A 13,298-nucleotide genomic window follows, 5' to 3' on the forward strand; every position below is an offset into this window, starting at 1 on the left:
CTTACAACACCTACTAATATGAATTTAGACCAAAAACAATGCATAGCAGGTCCAAGTTTCGACTATTAACCAGTAATAAAAATTACGACATAAAGTATTAAAGCATGCAAACAGATTACGTTTTTTTTTTTAAAACATACAATCCATCCTGTAACTATTTAAGTATGCAAAGAACACGAAGCCTAAGGGAGAGAGTTAGGACAGAACTTGCCTTTAAGACTTTTGTTAAGAATCTCTACGTCGTCTTCTACGATCTCCGACGGTTCTTACTGCAAACTTCCTCTGTTCCTCCTCTCTATTTCCATAGACGTGGTTTTAAGTTTTTAAAACCCTAGGTAGAGCCTTAGGTGAATATTTATAGACCACCCTTAAACCTACATTCCTCTAAACCCTAAACGGCAACTCGGCCCATAAAGAAAACTAGGTTAAAACCAGATTATGAAAACCTAACGCAAAACCTATACAACACAGTCCCGTTTAAAAACCAAACTAATTTACTCTAATTACCAATTAACCGAAAAAGCTAAATAAAACATTTAACAAATAATTAAACACACAATTAAACAAATAAAATTAAATGAAATAAAACAATTAAATAATTATATACAATAAACAAGTCAACCAAACAACTAATTACAATTAAACCTATTAAAGCATTAAATAAAACAATTAATTAAAAGAAAACAATTAAAGCATTAAATATAATAATTAATTAATATCGAGACTATCCTTTTGAAACTTAGGGGTATTACAACGAGGTCCATTTGAGTATTATTTTACAGATTTTGCGGGAGCATCGATTGTATGCCAAATATGAGAAATGTGAGTTTTGGCTACAGGAGGTGAAATTTTTGGGGCATGTTGTTTCAGAAGGTGGAGTGTCAGTAGATCTATCAAAGGTTGAAGCAGTTTTGAATTGGGAGCAACCCAAGAATGTTTTTAAGATCCGGAGTTTCCTTGGCCTAACGGGTTACTATCGGAGATTTGTGAAGGATTTCTCCCGTTTGGCAGCGCCTTTGACCCGTTTAACCCGGAAAGGGATCAAGTTTGTTTGGAATAAAGCTTGTGAGTCATCTTTTCAGGAGTTGAAGACAAGATTGACTACAGCTCCAGTGTTGGTGATAGCTGAGCGTGGCTTGGGTTATGTAATTTATTATGATACTTCACGTGATGGTTTGGGATGTGTGTTGATGTAAGATGGTAGAGTAGTGGCTTATGGGTCTCGACAGTTGAAGACTCACGAGCTTAACTACCATACTCATGATTTGGAGTTAGCGGCAGTTGTATTTGCCTTGAAATGTTGGAGACATTACTTATATGGTGAGAGATTCGAGGTGTACTCGGATCATAAAAGTCTCAAGTACCTTTTCTCCTTAAAGGACTTGAACAACAGACAGAGAAGATGGGTTGAGTTCTTGGAGGATTACAATTTTGACTTGCATTATCATCCGGGCAAGGCAAATGTGGTAGCAGATGCCTTAACCCGAAAATCTCGTGGGACTCTGGCCTGTTTGGCTATTCAGAAGTGGAAGATGCTTAAGGATTTGGCAGAGATGGGATTGCATTATTTTGATGACGATGTTGACAGTGAGCCAGCATTCTTGTTTAGTCTTGTGGCTCAGCCTACTCTTGTTGTACGAGTGATGAGTCACAGAGACAGGATCCAGATTTGGATGCCCTTTACACCTTGATCTCTGATGGTGAGATAGTGAAAGATTGGACCTTGCATGCAGATGGGGGTTTACGGTTCATGGGTTTGTTGGTGGTTTCCACAGTTTGTCGTGAGGACGTCTTACAGGAGTTTCACATTTCCCGCTTTGCAGTTCATCCAGGTGGTACCAAAATGTATCACAATTTGAGACGTCAGTATTGGTGGAACGGGATGAAGAAAGATGTTGCTCAGTTTATGGCTAAGTGCCTTACTTGTCAGTAAGTGAAGGCCGAGCATCAGAGACCAGTTGGTTTGTTACAACTATTACCTGTAACGCAGTGGAAATAAGAACATATTACTATGGATTTTGTGACAGGTCTTCCAAGGTCACGGAGGGGCAATGAAGCCGTATGGGTCATCATTGACAGGTTGACCAAGACAGCTCACTTTTTGCCTATTAAGGCAACAGATGATATAGAGAAGCTTGGTGTACTTTATGTGAAGGAGATTGTAAGGTTACATGGAGTTCCAGTAACCATTGTCTCAGATAGGGATGCCAAGTTCACTTCGAAGTTCTGAGAAGGACTTCAAGCAGCGTTTGGTTTAGCGTTGCATCTTAGTACGGCATTCCATCCACAGACGGAAGGCCAGTCGGAGCGTACTATCCAGATCTTGGAGGATATACTTCGGGCATGTGTGCTTGACTTGGGTGGCAGTTGGGAAGATCATCTACCGCTTATTGAGTTTGCCTACAACAACAGTTATCAAACGAGTATCCAGATGGCTCCATTTGAGGCATTGTATGGTAGACCTTGTAGGTCTCCTATTTGTTGGACTGAAGTGGGTGAGACCGCCGCCTTAGGACCCGACATAGTACTCTAGACTACTGAGAAGATTAAGCTGATTAGACAGAGGTTACTTACAGCTTGAAGCCGACAGAAGAGCTATGCAGATAAGCGGAGACGACCGTTACCTTTTGAGGTGGAAGACCATGTTTTTCTACGGGATTCTCTACGGAAAGGATTCATGAGATTTGTGAAAAGTGGTAAGTTGTCGCCACAATTCATTGGACCATTTAAGATTTTGGATTGAGTAGGAGAGGTTGCCTACAGACTTGCTTTGCCACCACAGTTGGACAAGGTTTACAATGTCTTTCATGTATCGATGCTACGGAAGTACAAGCTAGATCCTTCTCACATTTTGAGTTGGGTTGATGTAGACATTGATGAGAATGTTTCCTACGAGGAGGGACCAGTTCAGATCCTTGACACACAGCAGAAAGTGTTGAGGAATAAGACGATACCAATGGTGAAAGTTCTTTGGAGACACTACGGAGTCGAGGAGGCTATTTGGGAACTCGAACAAGAGGTTCGCTCCAAGTACCTAGTGTTGTTTTCTTCCTCAGGTATGTCTTGATTTCGAGGACGAAATCTTTTTAAGTTGGGGAGAGTGTAATGTTTAAGTTTTTCTTATATATATATTTGTGTGTGAAGTGTAATTTAAAAGCAAGAGAAAAAGAGAAAAGAAAAGAAAAAAAATGGGTGGGACCCACTCCAATTTTAAGTCCATAAGATGGGTAATGGGTCATGACAGACCCACTGTTTTTCTTTTTTCTTCTTTCTCGGCTTACTCCCTCTCTGCCGTTTGCTTTTCTTTGCTTTTTTTTTTTTTTTTTTTTTTTTTTTTTTTTTTCTACACAATTAAGCTTGATTAATTCCTCATCTCTTGGTATTTGGAAGTGCCGTTTGCGGCAAATTGAAGCTCATGGCGAGGCCTACAAGTTGATAGGAACAATTTCTAGTTTGGTGCACTCCTTAATTTTTGAAATCTAGGGCATCAATTTGGGATTTTTCATTGCTTTAGAAGTAGGGGTCTCTAATACTCAAATTCTTGTTCCTTTGTGAGTTTCCCTACTTTAATTGTTGTCAATCATGCTATATTTGAACTGATAATCTCATAAATGATTTTAATTGTGTATGTGAAGCATGCTATTATGTGTGTTTATTGTTCTACATGGAAAGTATGCCTAATTGTTGATCTTCTATGCTTGTTGTGTTCATTAAATTGTTAAAACTTGTTATGAGGAAGCATGCTAGTTGTGTAACATTAATCTTCCCCCAATTTTTATGGTATTAAAAAGGCATGTAACATGCATTCAAAACATGGGGTATGAAAATGGTGAAATGATTTGAAAAAGATGAAAAAGGGATTTTGGGGAGAATTTGATGAAACGGTTTTTGAGAAAAACCCGGTTGCCGCGGAGTCACCAAAGGGCCGGTGTGTTAATATAGCCTAGAGGGAACTAGGGAGATTGCCTTAGCGTGGTTGAGCTATCTGGGACCCAAATGATGCTGCGGGGGTACCAAAGGTCAGGGACAGTAGTCAATCCTTCTCTCGTGTTGCTGCGGAGTCACCAAAGGGCGGGTTATATTAACAGTTTGTGAAGTGATGATGTTTTTCTGAAAATGGGGAGTGACATGCATAACATTGCATTCATGGCACGAAATTTATTTGCTTTAAACTTAGAATTGATATTGTGTTTTCCCGGCTTTGCATGATCCTAAATTCCTATTGTCTTATTCCTTGTTTGGATTCATGGGGACACAAGAGGTATGTCTTAGACATCACCTACTGAGCAATTTTGCTCACCCCTTTTATTAAAATTTTTTTTTACAGGAAATGGGAAAGAAGTGGCGGATGACATTCTACCACAGACTTAGTATGGAATAGGAGTTTATTTTGTTGTTTTTGTACTTGGGTCACTCTATTTTTGTAAGACTAAGCATAATGTATTTTATACGATGACTTATAGACTTTGAATATTATAATTATACCTATGGGCTTGTAAAACATAGACATTTGATCTTAAAATTGTATTTTGGGACTGTAATTATGATACTTGGATGATATAGTATGTGGTTGTACCACCTTGGAATGTATTATATGTTTATTGTGTTGGGACAGGTTAAAAATGCTTTTAAATAGGTTCTTGTAGGACGATTTTTAGCGGAGGTTATGCCGATTTTTTTTATTTAAATTTTGGTATCAGTTAGGGTCGTTTCACTCCACTCACTATTTGCACTTTATCTTTCTTATTTCCTTTGTTCTTTAAAACCCTAACTTAGCCACCATTGGAGAAAAGCTTAGTTAATAGCTTATTTCTTCATTTTGGCCTCCTTCCATTCACCTTAGACCATAAACCTTGGGAGACAAAAGTTTCCTCTCACTTTCCTCTTCATAACCCTAGATTTGTTATCCATTTTGAACTTAGTTGCTTTGGATTATAGAGATTCAATTCTCTATTTAGGTAGGGGTGGTAGTATGTTTATACTTCAAGTGTTTTAAGTCTTTTGGGGTTAAATATATATTGTGTACATGTTTTTAATATGATAGTCTTGCATATTATAGGAAACCCTTATTTTTGATTTAGGGTTTATTGATTTAATCATGTAGAATTTGTATATACCTTGTGTAGAAGAGTTATATGATTTAGTAGTATGCTAAATTCTAGTATTTTTACATGTGATAGAGATATAGAATTCTTGTAGAATTATTAATGTTATGTACAATTCCTATGAACTTGAATTACTATATTTGTGGTGGTGATAATTCTATATTCTTGTTGATGACTAATTGTGATTATTTTAGAAGCTAATTACTGTGATGTTAAGAATTAGCATATAAAGCTTATTGTTGAGGCATGCTTTAAATTGATAAGTTGGTGGTATTGTTTTATACATTATATCATGATGAGAACTTGTAATTATTATGCCATTCTAGACTTGGAGCCCTAAAACATAGTTTGTGTGGTTTCAAAATACTTGTGCATGGAAGGTGGTATATATGTCTTAATAATTGTGTATAAGTTTTGAACTTGATATATTTTGGATTCTCTTGGGATATTGTTACAAATGACATGGCTAGAGTTTGGCTTCAATGCGGGAGGTATGAGTTCTCCCCATTAATAGTGCGTACTAGGGTGGTATTCCAAGCGGGTTAATACCCAGAATAACCGTTTAGGTTTTGGCTTTATCCGAGATTTGATGTCCAAGTTTTCCACTAATTGATTTCACATTCATTTCCAAGTTGACAACTAATGTTTAATTGTGACTTGTGATTTTGGTTATTGGCGAATTAATGTTGTTAAGTACATTGATATTTTTATTGTGTTATGATGGAATCATTGTATTAGCTTAAGATGATCCCTTAGAACACCTTGAACATAGACGTTAAGTGGAATGGTCCCTTGTATTCGTCTATATTGATCTTGCAATGATATTGAAACTTTAGGGTATACGCAAATACTTCTTTCTACGAGTAACTTGATTACTCACCCTAGTTGTGTGGGTTATTTTACAGGTAAGGAGACTATGTTCTCGGATGCTCATCATCCTTAGAGACTTATGAGCAATTTGGAACATTTTTGTATATTGACATGCACGTGTTTAACTTGCTTTCCTTTTGGATGTTATACTTTGTATACCATGGATGTATGGTATTTTGTAAGCTAAGATGGCTTTTTGATGTATAATGTGTATTTAAGTACACTTGATAATACTCTTTTTATATGTATAACATGAGGCCAAGGGCCATTAAACTTCAAGTTGATATGTATGTTTTTCAAACACAAGTTTTGCCTTAATGGCCTATTTTGTGAAAATGGGGGTTTGAAAGGTCAAATTTTGTAAATAGATTTAAATGAGTAGGCCATTGTGGTGCGTCTAAAACACCATTTTACGTTTGCGGGCATGCTCGTACTCCATAAAACTCTTAAGTGGCAACTTTTGAACTATTTTTGGATCGATTTATGAATTTTTATGCAAAATTCATGCATGGGAGTAAGTTTCAAGTTCTCTTTGGTTTAGCATGTTGTTTATGCTTGAATGAGGCTAGGAAACGTGTTTAAACTTGTTTCGGATCAAATGGAAATCATACATTGCATCAAGGTTGGACCGAGTTCATTTTTCACACATTGTAGCAGTAACTTTTTGCTGTTATTTGCATTGTCGGTCAGCTGATGAGGGCCATCAGCCGATTGCCACATCTTCAAGGAACCATTCCAGTAGCCTTTTTAGGAAAAATCATCATTTCGGCCGACTGATGATTGGGGTTCAGTGGACCGATCCTCCCTGGAGCTATTTTCTTCATTTTTTTTATTGGACAGCTTTTTTACATTGACTTCATGAGGCCATAACCCTTTCATTCCTAATCCAAATTGGGTCGTTCTTGAGTCTAAATTCAAGAGCTTGAAGTTGGCTTTCCAATGGTACCAGTCACACATCAAAATTCCAAATGTCACTTTGTTTCATTTTTCATATCTTTTCCATCCGGTCTCTAAATCAGGCAATTCTTGAGTCCAACGTCATCCATTTTTTTGTTGTCTTTCTGATGGCATACACGATGGCATCCATTTCAGTTTGAAATGACCATTTTACCGTTGGTTCATTTCTTATCAGGTTTGACATTCTTGCTTCATTGCTTAGCTCATTTGAGTTCCATGGCTTCATGGGGAGTCATTTTGGTACCTTAGGGATGACGTACATCTCTAGAGGTCACTTTTCACATTTCATTTCAGCATTTCGGATCCGTTATCGGGTCATCTTTTGGTCACCACTGACGCACCGGGTTTACAAAACTTGGGCCGTCTCAAGCTGTCAAAATATAGATTTGGCATGCAAAAATAGCTTTTAGCATTGGAGATGGTCTTAGGCTGATGGAAGAGTTGTCTCTTAAGCATGACTAGCACGCAACTCCAGAGCTCTAGAGAAGCTCTTTGAACCCTCGCCTAGAAGCTATCAAGTTGAGAAGCTGTGTCAGGTCAAGCAACCATATTCTGTTCATTAGGTCATGCACTGAAATTACAGATACTGTAGTGACACCAATAGGCCTAGCGGTACCAAGCTTTTACTTCTCAAAAAGAGGTAAGGGGTCGAGTCTCAATGGAGGCATATGTGTGTGAGTACCAACTAAGAAAAAAAAAAGAGATACTGTAGTGACCGGTTTCTGACTTTCTTCAATGCCCTAGAGTGCTCGAACAAAGGAGATAGCCTATCAGAAACTGACAAGTGGCCATTGCTGCCAAAAATTAAATACGGCTATCAGAGATGTAACTGATATTTAAATAAAAATTATAAATACTAGTAAAATATTATTATTATTTATTCCCATTATTTCATCATTTTAATATTACCCTGTCCAAAAAGAATATTTCTTTTGAAGAACTGACTTACAAATTGTGAGTTACAGTTTTTTAAAAGAGACATTTATTTTTGGACAGAAATAATATAGAGAAATGATAGGTCTTCCGATCTCAATTGTCGACTCCTTATCCGAATTCAACATGGTTGGATCACGTTGAAACTCTTAAATTTTTTTTTTTCGTAAATATCTCTTTCTTTTCGATTCATTTCAAACCACGTTGTATTTAGAGGAGGAGTCGGTAATTAAGGTTAAAAGACCAAACATTTTTCAATAGTATATTAATGATATAAAATGTTGTTAGACTCGTGTAAGTAAGGAGAATGTGTAATTAATATTCACTTTACATTGTTATTTTCTGAGTTAATGATGAGGAGGACAATTTGCCCCTAATTCGCTTGAAACTCGCTCCTATGACGACTAGATTCACGCTGTGTTCAGGAAGTGTGACTGCCCCCATTTTTCTTTGTCCAAGTATATTGATCTGTTTTGTTAAGTTAGTGACGAATTAAGGAATTCCTTGCCCTGATCCATCTCTTTGAAATCTTTAATCTTTAATTATTATTACTATTATTTTTTTTAAATGAAAGGGTACTGCTAATGAAAATCTAACATGATAGGTAGATTAATGGTTCATATATTTTTGATAGAAGACTCGTAGCTAGAATTGAATTGGGTGTTTCGAAATATTCTGTTTGGGCTTTTCCATTTTTTACAGTAATTTCCAACCACAATAAGCAAAAACTTAAAGATTTTTTGCCCCAAAGAAAAAACTTAAAAGAGTTTTGTAGAATGATTAAAGTCCATGGGGAGTGAGAATATGAAAATTTTTCCCATTATAGAATTCAAGCAAAGTATTGGCCCCCACTCTCTCGAACTTTGGATTTAGCAGATTTTTAAAAACATACCATCTCAACCCAATTTTCAAAAATGTATTCCAAATACATATTTTGATTAGATTTTTATTTTTATAGAAATTTCTTTTTAAAAATTTGGCTTCTAATTAAAATCTTGCTAGTAAGAAGTTTTCCCAAAATTATTTTATTTATTTATTTGTTTTTGTCCATGAGAATGTCTTATTTTGACAAAGCGACTATCTAGAAAGGGCTTTGCTTCCCAAATAATTTCTTATTTTGCCTGAGCATCCAACATGAAACACTGCAAAAATCTGTAAAATTTAGACATTATAGAAATACATCCATAGATGTATGATAATATTCAAAAGTAGAAAAAATAGATACAAACCAAATTATTAAAATGTGCGAGGTATTAGGAGCCTGCTCAGGTTGCTCAGTGGATAAAGGGTGATCAGTGATTCGAATGTCATAGGTTTGTTTCCTATAAGGTGTGATTTATAGATCATTGTATACATTCGGACTTTGTAAACCATCCTATAGTCCAAAGCAGCTAATTCGTTAAAATAATAAATAAAAAAATGTGTTAAGCAACACCTAAAATTAGTTGGAAGGTAAAATTCGTTAATAAAATGTAGTTGGATCGCTGCACAACGTAAAATTAATTGATTAATTTTTGTTAAGCTAATAAATGAAAATCTATTACATGTATAACATAACGTGGACGACCAAAAAGGAGAAATGAAACATGCTACATATGGTTAGATTACAAAAGTTAACACTAGCCATCAATGTCAAAAATTATACATTGTTGAAATCAAGCAAATTGGTTAAAGACTTGGTCATTGAGGCAAATTAAACAATCCCTAAAATTATTTGTCTCCAAATTTGTACACACCTTCAAAATCTGTGCTGTATATAAAAATTTCCATGAATTCGGATACTAAAAATGGAGGCCTCTATTCAAAGCGTCTACAACCCCTCCCTCCATCTCTTTATATAAACCTCCATACCAATACACGAAAACCATAAGCAGCCTTGAGCGGTTGGCATTGCAATGAAGGTCTCCGGTAGCTTTCTTTTCCTCTCCCTTTTGCTCTCTTCATTTTCATCCTTTGCCTCGGCTCATAACGAACTGAAGGATGCAAAGGAAAGTCTTCCCAAGGTGTATGAGGTTTATCTCAAAGATCTTGGTGGCATGAAATTTGCAAATATCAGGCTCAGGAATGCTTATCTTGCCCTTCATTATTGGAAATCAGGTTTTGTGTCTGACCCACATAATGTTACTGGCAATTGGGTTGGTGAGAATGTGTGTGCCTACTCTGGTGTTGTCTGCTCAAAGGCAGTCGATGATCCCTCATTGACCGTTGTTTCTGCTATTGATATCAGCCATGCTTATATTCAAGGATATCTTTTTGATATTCTCGGGCTTTTGACTGATATTAAAAGTTTCAAGATTAACAACAACCAGTTTCAAGGAGAATTCCCCAAGAACTTGTCCGGGTTTCAGGAGTTGCAGAAACTCGATATCAGCTACAACCGCTTTGTTGGTTCATTTCCTGACGTTCTTCTGGAGTTGCAATCTCTCAAGTACCTTAACTTGAGGTACAATGAGTTTGGAGGGCAATTGCCCCGAAAACTCTTTGAGAAGAGGTTTGATGGTGTGTTCTTTGATCACAACAAGTTCACACCTAACACCGATGAATGTGAGTTGGTCTGTGGAAACCATCCCACCAATCCTACTCCTGATGTGCCACAAACACCTACTACCCCCACAACACCTTCTCCACCGCCACCAAAACCACAAACACCGACACCAGAAAGTCCTGAATTCACCCTGCCGCCAACAACTAAACAGTCTCCACCATCACCAGTTGTTACACCTTCCGTCCCATCAACACCTACTTCAACTCCACCAACCCCATCATCTCAAACATCACCGCCTCCGACACCATCAATGAGTTATAATCCACCTCCCACATCAAAGCCACCAACATCAACTCCGCCAACCCCTTCATCCCAAGCATCACCTCCTCCGACACTAACTCCACCAACTCCTACATCTCAATCCTCACCTCCTCGGACACCATCAAAATCCACTCCACCAACTCCTACATCTAAAACAACACCTCCTCCAACACCATCAACATCCACTCCACCAACTCCTACATCCAAAACAATACCTCCTCCGACACCATCAACACCCACTCCACCAACTCCTACATCCAAAACAACACCTCCTCCGACACCATCAACACCCACTCCACCAACTCCTACATCCGAAACAACACCTCCTCCAACACCATCAACATCCACTCCACCAACTCCTACATCCGAAACAACACCTCCTCCGACACCATCAACATCCACTCCATCAACCCCTACATCCGAAACAACACCTCCTCCGACACCATCAACATCCACTCCACCAACCCCTACATCCGAAAGAACACCTCCTCTGACACCATCAACATCCACTCCGCCAACCCCTACATCCGAAACAACACCTCATCCGACACCATCAACATCCACTCCACCAACTCCTACATCCCAAACAACACCTCCTCCGACACCATCAACATCCACTCCACCAACTCCTACATCCGAAACAACACCTCCTTTGACACCATCAACGAGTTATACTCCACCTCCCACATCCAAGCCACCATTATTAACTCGACCAACTCCTTCATCCGAAGCCTTAACTCCACCATCTTCCACTTCAACTCCACCAAGCCCTTCATCCAAAGTATCGCCTCCACCAAAAGAAGTATCAACTTATATTCCACCTCCAACTTCCAAGCCACCAACTTCAACTCCGCCAAGTCCTTTATCCCAAGCATCACCTCCTCCAACACCTTCAATGGGTTATACCCCACCTCCCACATCAAAGCCACCAACATTAACTCCACCAACCCCTTCATCCCAAGCATCACCTCCTCCAACACCATCAACAGGTTATACCCCACCTTCCATATCAAAGCCACCAACATCAACTCCACCAACTCCTTCATCCCAAGCATCACCTCCTCCGACACCATCAAGGGGTTACACTCCACCTCGCATATCAAAGCCACCAACATTAACTCCGCCAACCCCTTCATCTGAAACATCACCTCCTTCGACACCATCAATGGGTTATATTCCACTTCCCACATCAAAGCCACCAACATCAACTCTACCAACCCCTTCATCCCAAGTATCACCTCCTCCAACACCATCAAAGACTTATATTCTTCCTCCTACTTCTAATCCACCAAGTCACACACCAGTTTTGAGTCCTCCTAAACCTAGTAAAGCATCTCTTGGCCCAACTCCAACCCGAACGCCAATTTCAGCTCCTCTTAAACCTAGCAAAGCATCTCCAGGTCCAGCTCCAACTCAAACACAAGTTTCGGGTCCTCCTAAACCTGGCAAAGCATCTCCAGGCCCAGCTCCGATTCGAACACCAGTTTCAGCTCCTCCTAAACCTATCAAAGCATCTCCTGGCCCGTCTTCGACTCAAACGCCAGTTTCGGTGCCACCCAAACATGTCAAAGCATCTCCAGGCCCAGCTCCGGCACGAACACCAGTTCAACCACCTCAAAAACCTTCTAAGGCATCTCCATTCCCAACCCCAACTTTAACACCAGGTTCTACTCCTCCAAAACGATCTCCGGTTCCGGCTCCGACTCATACACCACTTTCAGCTCCCCCTAAACAGTCTCCAGTCCCGTCTCCAACTCGAACACCAATTTCTCTACCACAAAGACCTCCTAAGTCATCTCCAGTCCCGGTTCCGACTCATACACCAGTTTCACATCCTCCGAAACCGTCTCTAGTCCCAACTCCAGTTCGAACACCAATTTCTCCACCTCAGAAACCTCCTAAGCCATCTCCAGTACCAGCTCCAGTTCAAACACCGATTTCTCCTCTGCAAAAACCTTCTAAACCATCTCCGACCCCAGCTCCAGTTTTGACACCAGTTTTTGCTCCACCTAAACCATCTAAGCAATCTCCATCCCCAACTCCAGTTTCACCTCCTCCTAAACCCATTAAGCCATCTCCAGTCCCCTCTCCAACTTCCACACCAATTTCAACTCCAAAACCATCTCCTGTCGCACCAACGGTTCAATCGCCTCCACCAGCACCAACACCCGCACGATCATTAACTCCTCCTAAGCCATCTCCTGTCCCACCTCTGGCTCAATCGCATCTACCACCACCACCACCACCTTCTACACCAGTTTCAACTCCAAAACCATCTCCTGTCACACCAACGGTTCAATCGCCTCCACCAGCACCAACACCCACACGATCATTAACTCCTCCTCCTACTCAGGCTGTACCTTTACCACCGCCGAAGCACGATGACTTCACTCTCCCACCAAACATGGGCTTTCAGTACTCTTCCCCACCTCCACCAATGTTCCAAGGCTATTAAATAGTATACTGTTAGTTGTTTTTTAAATTTTATTTTTTCCATGTATTGATACCATTGATTTTGACTTCAACATACTTGAACAAAGTCACTCTTTTACGTGAGTGTCTAAGCAATGGACATTAGTTTTTACTTTAATCTACATTGTCACCGCCCTGAGATTTAGGACATAATG

The 13,298-nt window shown here is 39.3% G+C and overlaps 1 protein-coding gene across 1 annotated transcript; it reads left to right on the forward strand.

The window, feature by feature from the left end:
• The first annotated feature begins 9,760 nt into the window (after positions 1-9,760).
• LOC132295741 (proline-rich extensin-like protein EPR1) lies at positions 9,761-13,296 on the forward strand. The gene has a single exon (XM_059794031.1). The coding sequence runs from the start codon at positions 9,761-9,763 to the stop codon at positions 13,124-13,126; it is 3,366 nt and encodes a 1,121-aa protein (XP_059650014.1). The 3' UTR covers positions 13,127-13,296.
• The last annotated feature ends 2 nt before the right edge of the window (positions 13,297-13,298 follow it).

This window comes from Cornus florida, unplaced genomic scaffold (genome assembly GCF_030987335.1).
Source record: "Cornus florida cultivar Cherokee Brave unplaced genomic scaffold, ASM3098733v1 CherokeeBrave_3.0.0_Hap2_Chr02, whole genome shotgun sequence".
Lineage (NCBI taxonomy): Eukaryota > Viridiplantae > Streptophyta > Magnoliopsida > Cornales > Cornaceae > Cornus > Cornus florida.